General features: G+C 42.6%; 1 protein-coding gene across 1 annotated transcript in view; it reads right to left on the bottom strand.

The window, feature by feature from the left end:
• The window catches only part of slco5a1 (solute carrier organic anion transporter family member 5A1), a 42,015-nt gene that overhangs the window by 13,033 nt on the left and 3,328 nt on the right, over positions 1-25,654 (bottom strand). Inside the window, exons 3-5 of the mRNA XM_084341296.1 lie at positions 6,521-6,653; positions 6,112-6,329; positions 1,323-1,487 (exon numbers count right to left, since the gene is read on the bottom strand). Of these exons, the coding sequence (XP_084197422.1) occupies positions 1,323-1,487; positions 6,112-6,329; positions 6,521-6,653 (516 nt within the window). The remainder of the gene's footprint in view (positions 1-1,322; positions 1,488-6,111; positions 6,330-6,520; positions 6,654-25,654) is intronic.

Raw genomic sequence — 25,654 nt, forward strand, 5'->3', positions numbered from 1 at the left:
TCAAATGACTGCCTCATAGGTAATCAAATACACCATTTTCTCCAACTTAAGATATTAAACATTTCTTTCTCACATCTTCCAGAGGAGGAAGAGCTCAGTCCTAAACTCAGTTAATGTTGAAATTGTCTTACCATATACACTACGTGCTAATTTTAAATAAATCGATGAGTCTCTGGACAGACAATACATTGCCAACGAGTACAATGATGGCAAAGTACTTTATCCAGAAAATGCTGATGCCTCCGAAATGTGAGAAACTGCACTGTTCTCCATTTCATATCACTGGAAATTTAAGATCTTTGGGTTTTGGACATTTGGTTAAACAGTACAAGCGCTCTAAATAACAGCTTTGGTTCGGGGAAACTGCAATCTTACAAACTAAAATAATACCAAACAAGATAGAAAGGTTAATCGCTAATTAGCCCTTTGAAAACGGCTGCCGGAGATTGTTGTTTACATGATAAAGATATAATAGATAGAGCATTCATTCTTTTGGCAACAGGATGCGAAGACTTTTGTCTTCTGCCTAATCACGTTGTATGTGTGAGATGTTTTGACTTCACGTGACGTATGTTGCAAAACGTGATGAAAGTGCACGCTGGCACCAGTGACTGGGGGGAGGGGAGCAGAGAGGCAGGTTGATAGCTGTCGGGAGAGACTGTGAGAAAATAATACTTTTGAGCATTGTGCATTTTGTAGTTTTCGTAGTTGTGGACATATTGAGCATTTAATGATTCTCCAAGAAAGAACTTCACAATTAGCAAAACATTACACATGTAGGCATGAGGGGAATACTGCATTTCTATTGTAGATGAAACTATCAAAACTCCTTTGTAGTCTGCTCATAAAATGAGCATACCTCAAAAACTGAAATAAGCACAATGGGTCAAAAAAGTTGTGGAGTGTCAGGAAATATTTTGTTGATGTTTATATAAAAAAAGTTTTGGATCAATAAGATTTATGTTTTTATGTAGTGATATTTCTAAAAAAAGACAGTGTAGGACAGATTATTTCTATTGTTACATCCATAGTTGTTTTGATTTTTCATTTAATTTACTTCAGCTCTCTTTTACAGGCAGCTGACTGGTACCATCATGTCCTACTGTATCATTCTTAGTGCATAATTTGATTTTGTTTTATTGCTCAGAACATATTGTAAAAAAAACTGCTCATTACAGGCTCCCACACATCCTCAAAGGCAGCCCACACTGGACAGTGACTCACAAGACAACACAAGAATATGTCTATGTGCTGTGATAAAATGAATGAATACACAAAGAAAAAGAAGTGAATTAACAAAGACTGTCCACAGAAACACTTACCAGTGTATATGCTGGCGTTGGAGGCGGGGATACCAAACTGTGACTCAATAAACTTGGGAATGAAGGTGATGAAGGCGGTGACAATGGCACACTCTGCCGTGTAGGACAGGCTGACAAACAGGAAGGTCATGTTGCTGAGGATCCTCAGAGCTGCCTTGGGGAGGTCTGGGGAGGGAAACAAGACAAGATTGAGCACTTCATCACATGTGGTGCTGTAATTAACACACAATCAGTCTCTTAATTTGCCTCTTATTCCCACACAAACTGAAGCAGACAGAAAAAGCTGTGTCTCTAACTCTAGTTAAATTTAAACGTAATAACAACCTGAGGAGTTAACACCTTCTTTAAATGTCTCTGAAATTCACACAAACACACAGTCAGCCTCGACTCATTACAGCTGGATAAGCATCCTTGTTTCAAGCAACACTGCAGAAGCAAACATTAATACACAAACACACAGATGCTCGTTGTAGCCTGAAAACCTGCCTCGCTTTAGGAAACTCATGTAGCCAGCAGCAGGTTTAGTGTACAGTGCAAGAGTGTGGATCATGTGCGTCTCTGCTGCGAGGCCAAAACCAAACCGAGCTCTGCAAATGCAGCCTGAACGCCGTCATCCTTGGTTCATCACAACAAAGGCAAACATGCCCTGTTATGTCTTGCTTGGGGACAATGTCCATGTGATTTGGTTGACATGATGCAGAATGCCCTCTCATCCTGCCACTCAAAGTCATGTGGTCAAACTGTAAATACATTATTGTAACCAGGCAGAATCTCTCTCTGTACACTTTGTTTGCACTGGCTGACAAACTGAACTGTGTAGGAAGTACAGCTGCAACAGTTAGCTAATTAATCGATTAGTCTTTTGACAAAAATAATTCAACATTCAATGTAAGTCAACTATTTCTATAATCTATAGCCGCTTACTGCTGCTAACTGCAGCTGTCTTAGCTTGTTAGCTCAGTCAGCTGTACAGCTAGCAGTTCAGACTGGGAGCTCAGGGACCCCTTTCAGACATCTCATCATATGCTGTGGCACGTACACAAGAGATTGGCTGAACCGGTTGGATAAATCCTGCACGTCTGCCAAGCTAATCGGCACAACTGCAGCAGTATTAATGCTAGAAGATATAAACTACGAGGCCTGTCTGTCATTTTTAACTACTGTGACTGTTTTTTTTTTTTACTTTTTGCATTTGAAAAGTTAGCTGGTTTAAATGTCCTTGTTGGAAACAAGGTTGCAGAAAACACTGTTCTCATGGTCACAGGAACATACGAGCTCCTTCGTCTCAACAAGACCGAGGCAAAAGTTTTGACAGAATGGGGATCTCTGCAATCCGCAGGGACCTTCAGATTCAAGCTGCTGCTCCTCCACATTAAAAGAAAGAGCTGATGTAGTTTGGGCACCTGGTTAGGGTGTCCTGAGGAAGACCCAGGACATGCAACACTGAGCTAAGGTAAACTGCAGCTACAGCAGATGTCGGGTTTGTTTTCTTGCAGTCTTCCGTGACCATAACCCCAATGACAAACAAATATGAAAAAAAGGCCACAACTCAAAAGATTCATGGTTTAAAGGAAAGCAAGAAACAAAAGCCCAAGTAGCTTTTTACAACAGCTGAAATCCAAAAGGTCAGGAAAGGTCCCTCATTCATAAATAATGGCGAGCACCTTAAAGAAGCGAGATCACTTTAGGTGCACAGAAAGCTTCTGTATTGAAATTAACTTGAACTTTTGGGGGCTGACTCAAGTCAGAAACAATTTTGCGTTGTCTACCCTTGACCTTCACTATCTGTGTGATGAAAGATGGGGGAGGACAGCATCCAAAGGTAACATTTAATAGAGCTTTTAAAGCTAAATGTTATCTTCAGGTTTCAAGATTTGATCATTTTGTTTCTGTTCCGTCTGTGCAGTTTTTTCTCTCACTCTCTGTGTGCTCTATCAAAGGACACATTCGGGAGCAAAAGTCAGACTTCAAAACATTTGGCAACGTTTAACCAAGCAGGCATCTGGCATCTTCGATTTTGTTCCATGTGTGGCCAGAATGTTTAAAGCCCCTGGCTGAGGGCAAATATCATGACTTAACAGTCATAAGGCTATCACGGGGGGATTCGTCTGTCTCATGTGCTTGACATACACAGATGCCTCAAGTAAAGAAAGAACAAAAGAGAAAGGCAGGAAGTATGTGAAGTGGATTATCATTGCCTTTTATTGGGGAGGTTCTTACGAGGCTGTCCTGCCTGACTGGGCGGCGCAGTCACTTGATTGGGGATAGCCGTCTCAGCACTAATTCAACTAATCTTGTCGGAGGTGGGAAAATGTTAGCATCTGTCAGTGTTATCTGAGATCAAAAGGTAGAATTAGAATAGTGACGCTAATTATTTCATTCCTGTGGATCTGGGCTGTAATCTTGTCTGGAGGGGGACAGATGGCGAGGTCCTGTTGACGTCTGCGGCAGCTGCTCTCTCAATCAGTCAGACCACTGGCTCGCAATAGTTGCCACACTTGCTGTTCTTTGAGAATTTATTTGATGACTTTGACAAATTGTTTCATCCATCTGCTTTGTGCTTAACATTTCTATTTGAATGTAGACAGGTGATAATAGGAAATTATTTGTAATATCTGTAGGTGTCATGTAGTCATTTTATAACTAACCTGTGGATATTTGTGGTTTTTGTACAGCAACTGTTAATTCTGCTAGTATTGAATGACTAGTCAATTGAAAAATATATAATTCGCCAAATATCTTTATTGTTTAAGTAACTGATAATGAATTAATTGTTTTAGCCTTTTTGTACGGTTTTGAGCTGTTCATAGGACAAAACAAGACATTTAAGGACATGACCTTGGATTGGATGTAGGAATGCGATGATTACAGATCTTAAAGGATAAGTACCGTTTTTTACAACCTGGACCTTATTTCTGGCAAAATATATGGTCATTTACTCACCCAGATAACTTTGGTGTCATTCGGCGTCGTTCGGACGAAATTAGATTCAGTGTAGCGGCGATATATCCATATAATGGGAGTAACGGGGCATCGACACACAGCCTCTATATAACGCATTATCTGCCACGAAACTAGTTCATTTCATCAATATTTTGTTATGAAATGCTAGCGCTATTAGCCTCTGAGTCCGGGCTCGTCTATTGTCAACATCCGGGGTCTGTAGGCTGATCTACTACCTCTGACCTGGAAGATGTCGTCTCTGAGCTGCGCGCGCACCCGCGACAGCGCGCCTTGTTTACCTGTAGCTGCTGCTGCTAGTTTGACCCCGGATGTTGATAACGGACGAGCCCGGACTCAGAGGCTAATAGCGCTAGCATTTCATAACAAAATATTAGTGAAATTAACTAGTTTCGTGGCAGATAATGCGTTATATAGAGGCTGTGTGTCGCTGCCCCGTCTCTCCCATTATATGGATATATCGCCGCTACACTGGATCTAATTTCGTCCGAACGACGCCGAATGACACCAAAGTTATCTGGGTGAGTAAATGACCATATCTTTTGCTAGAAAAAAGGTCCAGGTTGTAAAAAACGGTACTTATCCTTTAAAGCTGTGATAATATTGTAATAACTTTGTTATTTAACAGTTGTCTTTCAAATCAGAAATAACACAGTGACCAAATAATTATTTTTTTTAAATAAAGTACACTCAAAGTTCTGCTGATTAGGGGGTTGTTCAAGAAGACAGATCATTCAACATATTGAGTGTTGTGCATTTTTTTTGCCCTTCAGATCGGCAACAAAAAATGCTTTCAGTGCAGCATATTTTTCATAGGAAGTGCTGAATTTGTGCTATAGACACACACACACCTCGATAGAAGGACAAACACAGCACCAAAATACATTACAGATCCAAACATTGAAGCTCCCGAGTCTGCAAAATTGGCCGTAGTTTGCACAACAGCTCAAAACATCCTGCTGGGACAAGTAAAACAGCAGGAGAGCTACCAGGGCTGAGCTGAAGCTGTAATGCATTCAAGCTTGTGTTATCTGCTCTCCGAGACTAAATCATGCCTTGGCTGTTTCGAGGAATGCACACGAGCATGGATCTGAATATGCACGCATTTAAATACACGTTAGAATTCTCCTCATTGTAATAAAGAGAGAGAACAAACATGAATGCTACAGCTTTGCACTGCTGCGAGTCTGTCTGTTTCTGTGTGTGGAAACGTGACTGAGTTCCCCTGAGAGCTCATTTAAGAGAGAGAGAGAGAGAGATATCTGACAACAAGAGGAAGCTGGGGAACACTGGAGCAGAATTCAGTTTAACCAGGGGGCTCTCCCCGGGAAAACCAGGAGATTCCTGGTATATCTGGCTCAGAGAAAACATAACAAAAGCACAAAGGTGCACATGAGCAAACAGTCTAACAAGCACCATATCTAACTATTGTATTTTTATTCATATGATTACATGATTGGTTGGTTTGAGGAAACAGTATCAGGAGTGCTAAACTAAACATGAAGTCTTCAACTGACAACAATAATGTCTGACTTGAAGCCATGTTTACATTTCATTTACTGGGGCAAAGAGCCTAATGTGCAATATAACTGCACGTGTTTACAGTGAATTACTTGCTTCCTTGGTCGACTGAACCTCCTCCATCACAAATCAATAACATCTTTACAGGAGATCTCAACGGAGCTTTCACTATTAGATAAAATGACTAATCCTGGCCATTGATTGGATTATAGGCCATTTGTACATCAATAGCTCACACTTCCTTTATGTAAGACGCATCGAGGACACCAGAGGTGTCAAAGGAGGGCTGATATTATCTCTTCCTCACCTTTGATGTCCTTTCCAAAGCCCATGGAGGAGGAGACGTTCTGGCCTTTGCTACTGGACTTCTCCTTCATCACGTCGTCGTCGCTGGAGACATCGCCGGGTGAGCTGATCTTTTTCTTCTTCCTCTTTTTGTGGCGTGGAGGCAGCTTTTTGGGGAAGGCAAACATGGGGAAGATGACCAGGAGCATGGCTACGGCGCACAAGAGAAAGCCGCTCCACCTGAAAGGAAGAAATAACAGAAGGGTTCTTAAAGGCAACTGAGAATAGAGATGCAACGATTAGTCGCATAAACAATCAAATGAACAGAGGAAAACTGATCGCCAACTATTATGATAACTGATTAATTGTTTAAAGGTGCACTGTTTAAAAAGGTGCTCAGGGCAGTCATCCAGATGCACATGCATATTTACCAGTTGCCAACAAAGCGAGGGTCGCTCTGGTCTATGTTGACGACAGTTTTAGGGTCCACATAGAAGCCGATGAGGACGCCTCCCAGCAGGTAGCCAGCTGCAGGTCCCAGGGCTCCCATCACATACATAATGGCTGGAAGAAACACAGACACAACCAATCAGAAACATCCACAACATCAGCTTGAAACAGACACTAAATCATTTGTAAGTTTTTGAAGAGCATGAACTCTCACTGTTTCAGAACCTACAAGTTTTTCCACTTTCTTCATTAATGCTTTTAATGACCTGCTGTTACCTGCGACCAGACCTGTGGGAGCTGTTCATTACCCCTGATGCACCGTCCACCTCATTCACAACACCTGCACTAAGATCAGTGGACTCTCCACCAGCCCTTAGGTAATTTCTCACAGCTTTCCAAGCATCTTTCACAACCAACCTGAAAGCTCTAGAGCTCTGACCTGAGGGCACACTTGCAGCTCTCCAACGCTGGAGCGAGTGGGGGAGGGGGTGAAACATTAACCCTCAGGGGCTCTCAGACAGTCACTGAGGTGAGCCAATCACACTCCGTCACTTTGCCGCAGGAAGGGAAAAACTCATTAAAGTTAGATAACCTTAGTTGGACAAGTGGAAAAACCTCCCGCGGACATCCAGTGGAGACGTGAGTCAAAGCCATTTACCAGCTGTAATCAGGGGGCAAAACTTTCTATAATTACACCTGGAACATTGCCGCTAGCCGCCAGGGTGTGAGTGTGTGCGCATGTGTGTTTGTGTGTGACTGAGGGAAGGGATAAGCTCTTTATGATGGTTGTGTGTGTGTGCGCGCATTAAAATGTTTCTGTGAATGACAAAATTCTCACCCAAACTAAACTCCTCTATTTGTGTCTTTCAAATGTCACTTTCTTGGATGCCAGCGCTAAACCCCAACGGCATCGGGTGTTTATGTGTGTGCACAGGTGAGCTGTGTGTCAAGAACAACACTCAAAGTTTAATCTTTCCCCAGAGACCAGAGGAACACCTTCTCCCTGCCAGATTGCATAACAAATGCAGACACACACATATGCACACGTGTCCACTATCGACAAAGTTTTGTTTTTGCCAGAGTGGAAGCTCAAACACCATTTAATCTACGTCTGTGTCGCCCAAATGTTTCATCTGCCCTGCCAACATTTGCATATAGCATCCCTGCATCCCAAGAGGCCTGCATGTTTTTACTGCCCTCGTATTTCCATCCCAACACTTTGAGTGCTTTTGGACATCCTTTAAAACCTGGAAGTGACTAACAGAGCACAAATATGTATGTTAACTCTACTACAGTGTGGTTCAATGTCTCAAAGCCCAAATGCTTATCTAGACTTTATTAAATCATGGCTCCATTAAACAAAAATTATTGGAAAAGAGAATAAGAGGAAAATATTGCTTAAAGAACAAAAGGCCCTTCAACAAATCCTCTTATCAGCCTAAAGCAGACACACACACACACACACACACACACACACACAGGCACAAAATGCAAGGCAACAATGGTCAGTTCCCTTGGCTCCAAAAGCTCTGGTGATTGTTTTTTTCTGCAAGTGTCTGCACATATACAATGTGTGACCGAAGAGAAATAGTTAGAGACAAGCACAAAAAATACAGAAAATATGTCTAAGTGCGTTGCGTGTGAGGCCTGAAGGTCTGCGGCAGTTTCATTCCCAAAAAATTAACATGAGCCGACACGAACCACTTCTCTCTTCTCTAAAAACCTAAAGCGAGCCTCCATCCCTCTTTCCACTGCCTCTTTCTCTCTTTCCAAGTGCATCTCATATTTCATCTTTTTAACTCCTTTCACCGCGCCACTTCTCATATCCTGCTGGCCGGAGAGTCAATTCACTGCGGCAGTCAAACCGTTAGACAATGTAACTGGATAAATTACCACCCAGGGACAATAAAATATTAATTATAGTTGGCAAGGACAGCAAGAAGTCTTATCTTATTATCTCCATCTTGAAATTGTAAACGTCTCACAAAACCCAAGCTAGTGAATCATGCTTTTGTGAAACACGGCAAGAAAAGATATGACACCTATAAAGCACAGAACATGGTCTGCATTATAAAGGCTGGCTATAACGTCAACTAGAGCTTGACGACTGAGTTTAAAGATGAAGGTAGGTCTGAATGGTTGGTCGTCTGTCTCTGGACTGAGCTTCAGACCAGTTGGACTCTTGAATATTATATTACAAATGCAAAATCATGACAAATATACAGCTGATCCTGTAGTTTTGAGCTGGTTAAAAATAACAGGATTTTATTTAGAGCTGCAACAATTAATTGATTAGCTGTCAGCTATTAAAGTAGTCGCCAACTATTTTGATATTTGAAAGTCAAATTTCTCTCTCAAGATTCCAGCTTCTTAAATGTGATTATTTCCTGTTTTCTTTACACCTCTATGGCAGTAAACTATGTTTGGGTTGTGGACAAAACAAGACATTTAATGGAATCATCTTGGGATTTTTTGAAACAATGATTAACCTTTTCTTAAACAATTTTCGGACATTTTATAAACCAAAAAAGAGATCATTGTATTAATTCTTAAGTTATGGCCAAAAATGTGTTTTGTGATGTCACAGTGACCTCTGACCTTTGGCCACCAGATAATCAGTTTATTCTTGAGTCCAAATGAACAATTGCACGAAATTTGAAGGATTCCCTAAATGCTTTTTGAGATATCGTGTTCACAAGAATGGGACGGACAGATGGACTGACAACCCAAAATCACAATTCCTCTGGCCACGGTTGTCAGTAAATTAATAAACAGATATACCAATAAAAATAATTGTAGTTCTAGCTGGAGTCCCAATTTCAAGCCTGAATATACAGTAACTAAAACACTACATAAGATAGCTATTTTTGCCACGGAGTGCCCTATAAAAAAGGTCCATCGATGAATAATTCCCATCACTTCACCTTGCAGACTGCTGACCCTTCCTGTGCTCCTAATATAAACACACTATCATTTAAACACAATCTGGCTTGAGCCAGACACACTAGGTGCAACCAGACGTTCCCTCGCCAGCCAAAAGGTTGAGCACCAAGTATGGTCCTTTGGTTGCCCTCCAATCTCCAGCCTCCCTGTTCTCGGGCACCCAGACTGGGGCGGCCATATTTCATCCCCCTTGGGTGATTGTGTAAGCGCCTGGCTTGCCACTCCATCCATCACGTTAACAGCGTTCTGCCCGATTGGAGGACGGAGGGGGTCGTAAACCGTGCCTGACTGGTTGCCCTAACCCTGCCCGCCTGGCACCGAGCCGGGATGTTTGGGGATGAAGGGATTGGAAGGGCTGCGGCTGGGCTGAAGGGCGGCTAGGGCAGAGCCATCGGATTGAGGAATATGCTGGCACAGCAGCGGCGCTCCATCACACACAAACACACATGCTGCTGGGACATACGTCAGTAGAGAGCTGGGGGTGCATGCCAATGCAGAACGCACGGCGCGCCACAGGCTCACTTTACTCAATTACGCAATAGACCTTTACCAGCCGCACGTGAAGGACAATGCATTATAAGCTTCGTATTGCTTTCTACACGTGTGGAGGTAATGGATTAGGAGGTCTCCATTGCAGTTATTGGCTTTTCACTCTTCTGTTATACAAAGTCAGCACCTAAACCATCTACGTGACCATCCAGCCTGACTTTCAATACACGGTTGTAATATTGCGCTGACTTTGTTATATGCATTAGGCACGCATGAGAAGATACAAATTGAGGATGAAGTCAGAGAGCATGCAAGTTAACATATTACAGACAAAATCCAATATCGGCAACGAGTTCTTAATGAGGTCTGAGAAAATGTAAACTGCACAAGGCTGGAAAAAAATATATATATATACACGTGAGCTTTGGAAAGAACTCATCTTGAAGCACCAAAGCATCAATTACAACTTAAACTCAACCAAGGTCACACTCTCCCTGCATCTTAAATACATACAAGTGCATGCATACGGACATGTGAGAGGGGACGGGTAAGAGTGAAGGAGGTGTACGGTAAGAGAGTTTTACAGTGCATCATCGACCCCAATTTAATGTTTCAGCTCTTATGTTTGTGATGGATGGACACAGCAAAGTCAGGCAGAGGACAGAGAGATTTACTCAGCAACAATCCGGGCAGAGAAAGACAATATAGTGGGCTATAGAAAGAAATGAAAATGGATAAAGTTAAGAGTTGCGCGGAGAGAAAGCGGAGGAGAAGAATAACATCTGAGAGGGGCAGCGAGAGTGATGGAACATAAAGAAACAGAGGGAGAGGAGCCGGGCTGCAGTCTGTGGCGACTGATCCTGCTGTGTAACCGAGTGATAAAGCTTGCTCAGCAACATCCCTCTCACATCTAACCTTCAGGGACCAGCGTTGTTCTGTTGTCTCCACTCTGCCTCCTCCACACTCTGTAAGAGCTCTGCCCCCCCCCCCCCACCTCGACTCTCTGCATTCATGAGGCACTGACTCATTCAGAGCTTGTAGAGAATGAATGAGGGTAAAACAGACGGAGAAGTATGGCAGCAAAGAGCGGGAGAGGCATGAATTAGAAGTGTGATTGCAGTAAGGCTAAAGCCCAGGTGGCTGATGTTGCTTTTGAATTGGTGAAATTATCTTCACAGCAGAGCGGTTGTGTTGTACCTTATAGATTGTTTGTTATTTTGCTCATCCTTTGTAGCATCTAAGACTGCAACTAATGACTTATTTCTGATTAATTTGCTGTTACCCATTTCTTTTTCCTTCTTTAGATTTTCAGAAAAATTACATGTCATTTTCACTATCAAATTCAGACTGTTTGTCTGACCAACTCTCAAATTATTCAACTGACAATAAGGCTGTGCAATATGGCAACATATATCATGTGATGAAGGAAAAACGTCTCTCATTTCGTATTATGCTGTATAATCTTTATTTCGTTGTGTCGCAAATCACACTCCTTATGGCATTGTTTTGCATCATTTGGATGATGCAGGCAGGATTCAGGAAGAAAGGTCATTCAGGTTTCATGTGGTCATTTTATATAACTTGCTATATACTATGTATCATTATTTGGATATGAAATGACCTATAGTGGGATATGAGATTTTGTTCGTATTGCACAGCCCTAATTTACAAGAATATAAAACAGAGAAAAGCTGTTTTTTGGTCATATGCAATCAAAAAGTGTCGACTTGCAACTGCCAAAGATTACTACTTCTGCGAGAAATGCAAGGAATTCTGAAATACACTGCACCCAGCTGCCTCCGTAGTCGCCTTGGCTGTGCATGGAATTTCAGGCATAACAATAAAATGGCGTCTGCAGCGTCTGTCCCCCACCATCCCCCCCTTCCAACCTCTCTGACCTTCTGTTCTCCTCACCCCTCACCCTTGAGACACAGCCAGAGCAGCGGAGAAGGAAGGACGGCGAATGCAGAGCGACCAGACCTGATGAGAAAGCACATCGCACCCTAATGAAGCAGCTCCCCGGTGGCCGAACTCATTACCACAGATTAACGATTTGATTTAATTACGTGGCCGAAAAAGGGGACGGGACTTTGGTTGCCTTGTCAGAATGCTGTGGGGTTAAAAGGTTGAGGCTAAAATTCACACAACAGAAGAATTATCATCACGTGCAACTCCACACAAGCTGAAATTAAACTGCATCCGATGTGTGTTTATGTTTACATGCAGGCCATATGCAGTAAGTCTCATTTACTTTAGGATTTGTTTCTCCCCAGTTACTGTCCTGCAATAAAGGCTGCTAAGGTATGAGCCTGCCTCTGTAATCCGTCTCCGCTCTTTGGCTGGAAACTTACTTTCAATGAATTATGTAGCGCTCCATCTGCCTATTAGCTTGAAAAGCTCAGTCAGCCTCCAAACGAGCCTGGGAATGGATGGCAGGCAGCAACACAGCGACCTTGGATTTGTATTCAGCACGTTACACCAGAGCTGTCTAATCTGTGAAGGATGCAATCACATTGTCTTCCACGCATTACTCAAGAACTGTGTCGTGTTGATTTATTTAGCATTATGCATCGCACATTACCTATTCACTCTGACCTGGGAAAATAATTGATTTTCACACCTGCTGTGCGACAGGACGAAACTAAATGTGCTATTCTGCTTTATTTAATAACATCTACTTTATAGGATACTTCATCACGCACTCATGAATTCTGATCTTCTGAAATGTACAGTCAAGCTCAATACTTGAAGCTCTGCGGAAAGTGGAGCTGCAGGTGATGGCTGTGTGACAGATCATCTATGCGGCTGCAGAGAACGAAAAGAGAGGGACGGCACTTTATGTATCCCTGTGTTATAGGGATCAATTCAGTCATGTGACCTTCCCCAGCAGAGAGACAAGAGGAGGAAAAAGACAATGAAACAGGGGAATGATGGCATTGTCATGGCGACTTGCTGACATAGCAGTGTCTTCTTACAAGTCCTAACCTTACAGTTTTACCCAGAGGGCATGTACAGGGCGACTGTGGCCTCTCACACATAGACACACAGGGAGTAAGGGCAGTTGGAATAACTACATTAGCATGCATGAGCTATCTAGGGGATGACAAACCAGAATGCATCGTTTTCTAAGTAAAAGGCATGGTTTTTCTTAATCTCTAAATCTCTTTAACATTGCATCATGATCTAAAGGGTTAGGGAGAGTTGGCTTTGAGTTTTTCAACAGAAAAATCACATAGAAACAAAAACTAAGGAAAAGGTTTGGTGGAGCAGTTAATATACTGCATCATATTTATAATTCTGCTGTATTGCATTTCAATAATAAAACATGAACTGCTGAAATTATTTTTTGGAATGGACGCTGTGACTCACAGAAGTAATAAGCCCCGGTAATTTGATGTCTCTCGCATAAACAGACAGATTACTGACCACCCTGCCGTGTGTGCTGAAGTGTGTGTGTGTGTGTGTGTGTGTGTGTGTGTGTTTGTTCATGGCTATTTTGTAGCAGCCTGGTGTCATTTGCATGTGATTTAATGAAGGTAAACACAGCAGACGGCCGTGCATAATGGCACTGCGCCCTGCTCAAATCGGAAGCTGCAGATGTATCAACATATCTGTCCTGGTGCCTTCAGGTGACTGCAGGGATTTAATGAACTGAATGAGATTTTCAGACAGCATAAAAGCAGATGTGGACAACAGATAGGGAGATAAATGTCTCTGCAAAAGTTGCTAATCCTCATACCATAAAAGAGCAAATTGTCCTTCATAGCCTTAAGAGAAGAGTTGTCGTCGTGATAGTGCAGGTCCCTGCATTAAGTATGAGGGGAATAATGGAACAAAGGTCTAGATTGATTCTTGTACGAGTGCTTCCTATAGAATAATAGGGAGGGTGATGGAAACCTGACAGAGGAAGTGAGGGGGCATGAAAAGAACAGAAGGGCAAGGGAAGGTAAAGGTACAATATGAATACAAGATATTCACTCAAAATTATATTCAGGCATTGAAAGAGAAACACATACACCAACACATTTAAGTAGCCTGTTGGAAAGAGATGAGTGATTAGATGGGTGGGATTGGTAATGTGGGAAGTGGGAAGTAAATCTGAATAGCCACAATAGCACATATTGTTCAAAAAATAGACAGACGGATGAAAACCCAGACAAAAACAGTGCAGCTCCAGTCTGGTAGAAACGGGTCAAGAAGCCATTTTCTGCCATGTGTTAAGCCAGCAGATACAGTCTCTGTGATAATAACATGCAGATTTTGCTTTGCGGTGGCACACCAGTTGGCCTAGTGCTTCCAGTCTGTCTGGGCACCCAAACAGAGCACAGCCTCAGCAGGTCTATAAATATGCCTGGGTGCGCATACAATTGACACATTGCAAAAGACTATCTTTTCTATTCTGGCATGCTCCAAATTCATTTGGTTGACCCTTAAACAACACTAAATGAAGAAAATGGACTAAATTTTTTCATCATTTATAATTTATCAAGCCCCTGTGATGACTTGGACATGAGATTTTCAAGCATTTACTTCACTGTTAGACAACCAGTTTGCTTTATAAGTAGGAAAACACAACATTTAAGGTTTTAACTGCATGCTACTGGATTATTTTATCGAAAGGACATTCTTTATTATAATGTCCACAATGGCTGGAAAGATAAGACTCTTATCTACACATAAATATATGACATGTTTATATTCATCCAACATTTAATAGCACAAGCAGTCCAAGAAGGTTCTGTACAGTACGGGTGTCCCACAGGCAGAACAGTGGGTGGTAAAAGGCCGAGAAGTACAGATCACGCCTTGTAGAATATTTTAATGGATCAAGTACAGTAAAGCACTTTGATCCTGGTGTGCAGTCAGCACAGGCTGGTACAGACCAAGACTTTACAGCCAGACGTGACTCTGAGAACCATATGAGCTGCAACATCAAAGCCTGTCTTACTCGGAAATCAACTTTCAAGCCACCCATCAGGTCTTTGTACCACTTTACCTCGAGGCATTACTGTTATAAGCCCTTTAAAGCAAAGACACGACTGGTTACAAGGGGCGCGGAGAACTTGATCAGCATCTCACGTCTGACTTTCCAATCCCTTCCCCTTGCTACAGTGTTCCTCTGTACAGTGAACTATGACTTTATGACCTCTCTCATCCAGATGCAGGACAGCGCTGATGTTGTGCATGATTGACAGTGCAGAGGTGATACACACAATAAGGCCAGGTGAAGACCCAATTCATAAATCTACTGTACACGCTCCACTGATCAGAAATTAGATCCTCTTTTGCTTCTCGCTGCGGGATCGTAATGCCCAAATCCTGCTATAGTGCAGGAAAAGCCCAAACAATAACCAGTAATAACATTTTCATCATGCAAGCCGCTATACTTTCTGTGCAGGGTCCCCCCCAAGCTCACTTTGCTAAATCAAATAATAAAAAAAAAATCAAATATTTAGAAAAAGAGAGGAAAGCGAATGGAGGTTAATCTCTATTTCTAGCTGCTCCTCAGCTGCAGGATGGAGGCTACAGTACAGCAGTCAGACAGCCATGAGCATGTGTTTCCTCACTAACGGATATAAGACATAAAAGCTGAACAGCATAACAATGTGCATGCATAAAAAGAAAAGTCATGGCAGCAGTGACCTTCAGTGGTTACAACTCAAGTTTCTAGCATGCAAGGCGTTCCTGATGGACAAAAGTGCACATCTTCTGCAGTGCAACTTCTGTGCGCATCAGAGGGGTCACGGATCCTAACTCTGTTTCCAAATCTGCTGATTGTGGTTGCTGGCCTAAGGCTTCTGGACCTGCATGGACAGCAAAAGACCGCAGATCTGCTGCTGACGAGGTCTACCAGCATCCTTTTAAGAGGCCGACGGGGCTGGGGAAGTAGAGTACGGCTGAATGCAAAGAACTCTAAATGGCAAAGTGGTAAAAATGAACTGGGAGCAAGATGATGGAAGGAGAACCCAGCCAACGGTGCACAGCAGGTCAGCTGCTCACTCCTCTGCGCTGCACCAGAACACGTGACTGGGCCCCTAAATCCATCACTGTCACATGGACAAACACTGCATTTGAGACAAAAGATTTTAAGTCCGAGTCGAGAGGACGCTTTTGGGATCAAATTTGATCAAGTAGAGGTTCCTTTTTGAAAACTATTGTGATTTATATTGAATGAAACAGTGATTTTGCTGGCGACTTAAGTGCCCCAATTTTGCATATATTTGTATTCTGATTGATACTGATTGATTATGCTTGGTTGCGAGTAGGGCTGCAACTAACAATTATTTTAATTATTGATCAACCCAGCCATTACTTTCGCAATGAATAGATTAATAGCTTAGTCTATAAAGTGTCAAAGATTGTGAAAAATGCTTATCACAATTTCCCAGAGCCCACAGTGGCCTCTTCAAATTGCTTCTTTTGTCCTAAAGACTGTTCAATTACTATCGTAACTGACAAAGAATAGCAGCAAATTCTTACATTTAAGGATGGAACCAACAAATGTTTGACATTATTGCTAGAAAAATGGATAAAACCAGTATTTCACCAAGTGATTAATTGAATAATTGTTGCAATTAGTATTTTAATGTGATGTATGGCTGCTAAATTTTTGCCCCAACTCCAAATGATCCAGTCATACTAGAGACTGAAGGCACCCCTCTCTGACTGATGTGGTTGTAAACTTCTCCAAGGCTCATTTATCGCTCTCACTGGAAGTCTATTTGAAGGCAAACCTGATAAAGCCTGTGGCAAACATCACTGTTCGCTGTTGTTGTTTTATAAACAAGAACTGCTGAAGACTGTTGATATGAGTGAGTGATGATTCACTTTTGATGTTACCGTCATATTAAATTCTGTTTTCACCTGCAGCCACAAACGGTATTTTTGTTTTATGATTGTGAAAGCTGTGCACAAACAATCCTGTTTTATCGTCAGCCAAGAGTTTGTTGGAAAGGAGGAGAAAAGTTCCCGTCATCTACTCCGGTGTTATAAAGGCTTATTTATTAGACAGTTGGAAATCAATTTCACCATTTCTTCCTTACAATCTCCTCTTGTGACAACCCAATCAAACCAACATAGTTCTCTCTAACTGGCTTAGTGATGGGATGTCATTCAAAAGGCACAGCCGGAGAGAAATGTGATCATTCCTTTGTGCGTCCTCTCTTTCATATAACTTCACTTTTAGATATTACTCAGACGTCTCTCACACACTGACACATTAAGTGAATCCTTCTGCTCTCCATTTAGTTGTCTCACCTATCATCTTTTGTGGTTTTCCTTCTGATCCAGCTTTTTTATGACTTTTACTCTAATTTCTTGTACTTAATTTGAGCAAATTCCCATTTTTGTGCATAATGGATGATTATAATTATAAGTTTCAAGCATTTTCTGGCATTGAAAGCTCCTCTTTAGACAAGTTCGGGTCTGTATATACCTTTCAAATGTACAGAACATGACACATAGACAGGGACAGAGAGTCCGCTGTTGAGCGTATTATTTTTTTCCACACTTTCTGGCCGAGCTGTTATGTCAACAAGTTGCTATTCTAGGTGAGGATTAGTCATCAGATATGTGAGATCAGGGGCATAGTTAAGGTTTATAAAGGCCTCTTTAGTAGAGCTGAAACGATGAATCAATTGGTTATCAACTATTAATATCAACAACTCGTAACCACCAGCTATTTTGATAATTTATTAATTGGTTTGAGGAATTCTTTAATTTTAAAAAAAGTCAAAAGTCTCTAATTCCAGCTTCTTAAATGTGGTATTTTCTTTTATTTCAGTAAACTGAATTATTTGGGACTGAACAAGATGTCTGATCAACATTTTCAGACATTCAGTATGAGTCATTGTGGGGAGGAGGACTGAGCCTCTACCGCCATCAGTTGACAAAGATATGCAGTTATTATGCCATCCATCCAATCTGAGAAGATCCTTACATTAACTCCTCTCATTCCCTCTTGCCAAAACACACACACTAGTGGAGTGTTCCCAAATGCAGCATCAAACACACCAAGTCTGTTACCACTCTGTCTGTTTGTCTGCGCATAGTTAATGTTCCAGCTTTTGAGAGGGACACAGATTATCTCTTAGCTGATGAGCAGCCATGAATGGGGCATCTGGTCTGGGGGTATAACCGCATTATAGTAGTGATATAGGGGGCTTAGGAGTTAGTTTGCCACAAGCTTGCACCTGCAGCTTTTCAGCCACTCTTATTGAAAGATGTGGCACAGCAAATGTGGTCTGTGGTGCTAAAGCAGTGCCCCCCCCCCCCCCCGATCTTCGCCTTGCGCCAAAGAATTTGACCAATTCATTAGTACATCCTCCTCTTTTCCAATTCCTGCACCAGCTACTGCTCAAGAGGAAAATAAACAAGAAAGAATGCTGATTACAAAGCTTGAAAACATGGTGGACGTTCACACACAAAAGCGCCGTTTTAATTAGTCTACATGAGCTCATGCATCACCTTCAAGAAAACATCAGACATCTGAGATTAACCAGGATATCAAGGCATATTCTTAATCATATTTACCGCTGCACTTCATGTCTGCAAGCGTGATTTTTGCAAACTTGTGTCCTGTGTTAACTCCATTTCCTTGGCAACAGTGATTACTGTTCATGAGGACATGCAGCATACCGAGTGACATAGCTGCTTTCATTCACAGTTATGTGTCAACGCAGGTAAGAAAAGAACCGCGGCAGAATAGCCTCCTACACACTGTGACAGGAGTGTATGAAGCCAGTCTTGACGTTGACGGGTCAGACTTCTCTGCAACTCGTCACACAGGCGCATATGTTCAAGCACCATTGCCATGCTTGCAGGAAAACCAAGCATACAATTTGCAATACAAAACCCCGCCTCTTGCAAACACTTGTGCTCACTCCCAACAACCCCCAAAGCCCCAAACCTCACCAACCCCCAAATGCAGGTGCACACACACTCACACAGATATATATGCGCACAACCACCCCCCTGTGCAAGCACGCTGCCAGCTCTCAACAGCTGCTCTCTTACCATTAACAGCCCTAACAACAACTAGGCCCCCTAAAATGTAAAATACACAGCTCTTGGAACAAAAGCCTGGAAAGACATTTGAATAAGAGCAGAGGATTTGGAAAATGATTATTAAAAAGAATCCTACCTTTATTGAACTGTTAGATGGTATTTTTCTCCAGAACATCACACAACAATGAGCAAACTCAGTTAAAGAAGTATTTCACAGCTGGAGAGAGAGACTTGGCTGTCTATGCAGTAGAAAGACAAATATTTTTGAGATTGGTGCTAGATAACTATAGAAAACAGAAAAAGGGCTGTGGCATTCCCTTTTGCTCAAAATGTAGACCTACAACAACCAGAATGCACTGCACCGCAGCAGACCAACAAACACTCCTGCTGATGGGTGACGTACTGCGAGTTGGGTGGTGCTTGGTTATTTGTCAGAGTCTGTTTTGAGCAAGCAACCAGCTAGTAACAAACAATATCATATTACATCCAAACAGCAGACTAAAATATGTTTCTAGGAACATTTTAGTCAAAAAACAGACAATGAACAGGATCGTGGTTCGTATTTAATCAGAAACTACCTTGTTTTGCACTTCAGAAATAGGCAATGTAGTAAAAGAATCTTGGTCATCAGTGTTTGCCACACATATAGTTTATTTGGGTGGTCCACTAAGGTATATTTTATGGCCACCCAAGTATATTTGGCAACCCATTTTAGCATTTTATACTTTAAATGTTTTAAATTTCGATTAAAATCGATTCTAAAGAAAGATAGCTGATTTTAGAGTCTCATTCTCAGGTCGTTGAAAAGCGACCAGGGTGTCTGCGGATGCACACTTAAAAAATGTGGAACCAGTACAAAAAAAAGTAGTGGAGGACTCTGGGTGCAGACAAAATTGAGAGAAGTTTTACGTTATTCATTTGCATTTACTACCAAAATTGTAGGGATACAAAGCTGGTTCTGCAGAGTTCCTGTTTAACACTCTTGTCAAAACGCCGTCTCTCCAATGAGTGGTATCACGTTTACATGTTAGCCCATTGGCCTGCGTTACATAATGCAAAACCAGCTTAATGCTACATTTAGTGGCATAAAGGAGGCTGGCAGAGCCGCTACGACAGACAGATGAATGTGCATTGAGTAATTTGTCCCGCTCCCTACGCCTGTCTGCCTACATTTCTAGTCTTAGTGCAGTATTTTTCAGTACATCTTTATGTCTGTGCGTGTCAGTGTGTGTGGCAGCGATCCCACAGGGTGAAGTCAGAGGACGTTTAGTGCCGTTCATCTCGCTCAGACTGGGCCCCTTTCCCTCCAGGAGGCTTAACACTTGGGCAAGGTCTGAAGGGGACAAATGCCCATTTAAGAAAAAAAAGGCAGTCTCACAAGGACAGCCAGTGTGTAAAAATGTCAATAGACTACACACATTTTCCCAAAAAAGAAATGCTTTCACTCTTTCACCAATGTTGCTCTGGCAAGAAAATCTGTTGGACGTCCATATGTAGAACAATATTTGTTGACATTATCCTCCTTCGTGCTCCACATGTTCTTACACTTATGTAAATGCCATTAACACTTCTCCCCTCCAGCAGCCCTCGCTCCTACGTTCTCCATCTTGCCAGCACAGGGTCAAGGAGAACAATAGCCAGTTTGCCTCTCAGAGGGCATATCACGAGAATGGAGGAAGATTTTTTTTTTTTTTTTTTTAGCTCTGTGGCAAAATACTCCCGAAAACACCCTTGAGGCTGAATCAAGTTGGAGGACGGACTGAGCCGAGCAGATGAAATGCACAAGAGGGAGAGAAGGGAATGTAACTCAGATTGACATGAAGGTACAGGCTGTCTCTGTTCGGTATATGTAACTATTTGATAGAGAGAGAGTTGACGCAGGTCAAAAATAGCATCTCCCAAAGCAACTCGGACAGTGTTTCTGTCTTCTTGGGAATCCAGAGATTGATAGCAATAGTACCCTGTGTGCCGATAGCCATCACAGTACATACAGTACCCCTGGCAACTGATAAACATCTGGTAATCACTGACAACAACTCATTTCCTGACTGGACACAACAGGCAAAGGAAGGACATGTTTCTCCTCACAACGCTGATTAGCTTAATCAGAGAATACACACAGAGAGGCTGCAGGTTTTTGAGTGCTTTCAGGCAGCAGATATAAAAAGGCGAAAGACCTCTGAAGTAAAGTGGACTCTTATTTTTTTTGTTACTCGCTATAAAACACTTTCAGGGCAAAATCAGATGTGACAGCACTATTTGAAAGTACAGATGTCACATAAAGACGTGTCATTAGTTAGATGTGAATCGGATTAATTTGTGAATGAGGCACTCCAATTTGTCCAAATTAACAGACGCTGTTCAGGTAATCATTCAATCACCCAAACAAGTTCAGTAATTAGGATTTGCGGCTTTGTGGGTGGGATGGAAGCATCTGCAGTCATGATATAACATCTGGCCATGTCTGAAAATGCAAATTCTCTTCTATTTTCCAAGCTGATTTCTAACGTGTGAACGCCACAAAACACACAGGAAGTAACATTCTCTTGCAGCGTTTCTGAGCAGTGACAATTAAACCACTTCAAAGCTATTTCGGGACATTCTTCAATTCTAACCCGAGCCAACAAGAGTCAGGGTTCAAGGAGGATTTGGAGGAACACCGTGGACCAAAGAGCCAGCGAGAACAAAGAAAAAATTTCCATTTATTTCCCGCATAGCTGAAGACAAAAGGTTTCTCAGCTTTCCTGCTATCACAAACAAACTCTTGTGGCATTTCCCCAGGAACCTTCCCACACTGTCAAAACAACCCGGCCACAATGCTGAAAAATGGCCAGAAGTCATCGGCCAATGAGGTTGAGCGATGATCACCGAACAGTTGTTGTGGACACCTGCCTGGAAACAAACCGACTCCCACACTCTCGTTCTCTGCCTTACACCATCACTCCTACTCTTCGGGACTGATTAAAGGGAGAGTTGTCTGTGAGGAGGGCAGGTCGGTGGAAAAAGTTTCTGAAGCACGGACAGAGTCATCAGTGGCACTGGACCAGCCCCAGAGGGGTCGGTGGTTCACAGGGGAGTCGTCGTAGTAGTTGTAGTTGTAGTAGTGGGAGCTGGCAGCCCGGCAGTCTGCAGCTAAAAAAGGTCGCCTGCTGCTGAGTAACCCTGAGGGCCTGTGTGTCCAACAGGCCTCGGTGGAGGGAGAGGGGGGCAGAGATATTTAAAACCTCCTTGAGAATAAGCCAAGGGGACAGTGATGAAACAGGACCAGGCTTATTTCTATATGTGTGCCAGCCTCTGATGGGGCCAAACGTGAACCATACCCAATCTTGAAATGTGATCTGTCCCGGCCTGGAGGGGCAGACAGCGGCTCTGGGGACTTGTTTTTGCTTCTGCGTGTGCACAATCTGCGTTTGCTGTGGCTGCTGAGCAGAACAGGACATACAGTTTAACGAAATTGACTGAGTGTGCACAGAAAGGGACGTGGCAGGGCCAGGACTGATAATCCTCAGCGTCAGATAAAATATAAACAGCAAGGTATGACTGTAAACCAACCATTTTTGCCTCTCTAACCTGGTAGGGACACACATATATATATACACTCCAAAGACACCTCAGCAGAGAGACTGAGACCAACTGTACTTTCTAAATTTGTCAGAGGGAGAGCAAAGAACACACCCCTTGTGCTTATGTGAGCGCCCCTCTTCCTAAACTGGGCACCACCTCTTTTCCTCCCTCTCCTCTTTAGTAAATAAACAAGCCTCTACAGTCCCACTGTGTCAGACCGGTGCTGCGTCAGATGCCCTTGGTTTTTCTAACAAAACATTAATAATACACGAGCACCATTAATACACATCAATTCGCTGTGTTAGTTTCAGAATCAGCTGCAAGGTTGCAGCCAAAGATTATATTCTCGATTAATAGAGACTTATTATGCCTTTTCATTTTTTTCCTTTCCTTCAGTGAGTTATATAGGTTCTTGTGCACGTAAAAGGTCTTGAAAGTTAGAAGGGTAAAAGTCTGCACCAACAAAGCTCATCTCTCCCACAGAAAACACTGCTCCTAAAACACCTCGTCAGGAGTCCTGCCTTTAATTGCCATCACACTGCATTCTCGTGTCACACATTTCCATAATTAAAGCCCAGTGGCTAGTTTGGCACGTGAGAATTGATCTAGTACAGCTGCTCTGTTGTTGTTAGTGGCACTGGGTCAGGCATGCTTGAGCTGACCAATCAGAGGAGACTGGGGATTCAGGGGGGAATGGGAGTCAGAGAATTCTGACCTCGTTTTTGCTTTAAAAATTTAATCATTGCAGCTCTAGTCATCTGGCGACTGCCGGCCAGGAGGAATCAATTAACCTTATCCTGCATGTAGAGAGGGTGACTACATGCATATTTGCATGCAAAGAGGCTGCAAAGTCTAGACAATAAAAAGGTTATTAAAAAACAACAGTGCATAAACAAAGGATCGTAACAGCTGTGACCTGGGCCTTCCAGGCTATGAAAACTGGCTTGTCTGCTGTCTCCAACTTTACTTTTAATAAATTGTGTTTTTTAAGTCATATTTTTGTGCATCCTCTAGAAGATAATGTGGACACCCAAGCAGCAATCTAGTCAGAGCTGACCTCTCCATTCGTCCCACATCAATAACCGCTTCTCAGTTCTCAGCATCATTAGCTTGTAAATCACAGAGGCCATCAGCGGGGGAAAGAAAAAACCCGCCCCCTCTCAGTCACAAGGGGAGGTCACAGCCACTGTCCAGAGCTGGAATTGGATCAACAATTCAATGAGGAGAATCTAGATTATTGATCATTTAGATGTGTGGGTCATTATGTTGCCAAATCAGATGGCGATGGTGACAGATTGGAGACAATCAGAAACAGCAGAGACAACAAAAGAACAAAAGCTGGGCAGTGCTTCAAATAGGTTTGCTTCCAGTTGAACTTTTACTACTCAACTCAAGAACAGAAACCTCATCTAATGCAACGAGCCACCTTCACACAAGATGGAGCAGCTTCTCAAAGAAGTGTGCAGACAAACGTTCACCATAGTGACACCAGGAATGGTGTGCTGTAAATCTGTTGGTGCAGAAAGGGAGAAAGAACTGAGGAATGAGGTAGAAATGTAAATTGCGCACATGGTGGCTAGTTCAACACCAGAGCTGCCACGTCTCTAGGGTGGTATAATAAAACAAGAGAATCCTAAAAAGAGAGAGCCACAAAGCCAAATTAGGTGTACCCTAATTTCTCCATTTCCTCAGAAAGTAGAGTAAAAGTTCAGATGCCATGCCCGTTATATTACCATAGTGACGTGGGGCCAGAGCTGGGAAATGGGGTGACAGGTCAGTGGGAATGCCCCACTGTGTATGCATGCATACACAAAGATAACATACTGAAAAAAGACACACACACTCACTCTTTCTCTCCCTCCAAGGGCACCAGAAGTACCCCTCAGTGTAAACCGCATTGTCCTACAAAAGCGAGCAACTCCTCCCCTCTGAGCCTGTGTAAATTGAGATGGGGTTTACTTTAATGGGTTTGGGGAAAAAGAAACACCTCGAGGTGAGTGTGGGGGAAGCCTCCTCCTCCAGATATGGGTAGCCTACATCTCCACAAAATGAAGTTGGGAAGGAACGGCAAAGGCTTTGAGCGTGAGAAGGTTATAGTAGTGATCTATTGCAGGGAGAGAGGGGGATGGGTAGAGGTGAGAAAAAGAACATTTCAATTCAATTCTTACACGTGTCCAACAATATGTTTTTCTAAGGTGAAACAAAGAATTTCAATGTCTGAGGGTGGATCCTATTCAAGCCAGCACTACCTGAACTCCTTCACCTGTGGCTGATTCACGTACCAAAAATACCAACAACACAGCTCCGAGAATGTCACAGATAAAAACATACCCAGACAATAAAACTGAAGCCCAGTTACCATGGTTATTTCAGGTATCTGAAATTCAAATCAAGGACATTTTCCCCTTTATCTGCTCTGCTCTGACATGTCAGAACATGTTTTTCCCAAACAATGCTTCGCTGAACGAAACAGATTATCCCTCTGAAAATAGCCATCAAGGTCACCGGAGCAAGTGCTGCTTTTGATGGATATCTGTACGAGGATGATGTCTTCTTGACTGTGATGGCTCAATGAGCCTTCCGAGCCCTGATGCATTCACTCTGGAGTGCTTTGCCAAGGTGAGGGCACAGCAAGTCTGTGTTTGAGGTTGTTTTCCCCTTGTTTTTCCAACAGCTCTGCTGCATTGGCTCCCTGTGACGCAGGGATCTGATCAATACTGGGTCTCCAGGGCAGCGGAGCAGGCAGCAAAAGGACTCGACAGCGAATGTGCTCCATAGGCTGTGTAATGTTTTGATCAAGGGCTGGTGTCAGCACGCTGTGGCTAATGCTGTGCAACCATCTACATGTTTGTCATCCAGCAGAGTGCATGAATATACACAGACAGTCAATTAATCAGTTAGCGGATCAACCGAAAAGTCAAATCAAATGGATTAATCGTTCAAGATATTTATCAAGTGGAAATGAAACATTCATGATGGTTATGTTATTGCCGAATGAACAGTTCTTGGTCTGTTAGTTGGACAAAACAAGCAAATTAATGACATCACACCCTGGAGCCCTGTGACGACTTTCATAATTATGATCTCTCTCTTATTTCATTGTGTCGCAAATC

Source organism: Pagrus pagrus, assembly GCF_965226575.1.
Source record: "Pagrus pagrus genome assembly, chromosome: 20".
NCBI classification, from domain to species: Eukaryota; Metazoa; Chordata; class Actinopteri; order Spariformes; family Sparidae; genus Pagrus; species Pagrus pagrus.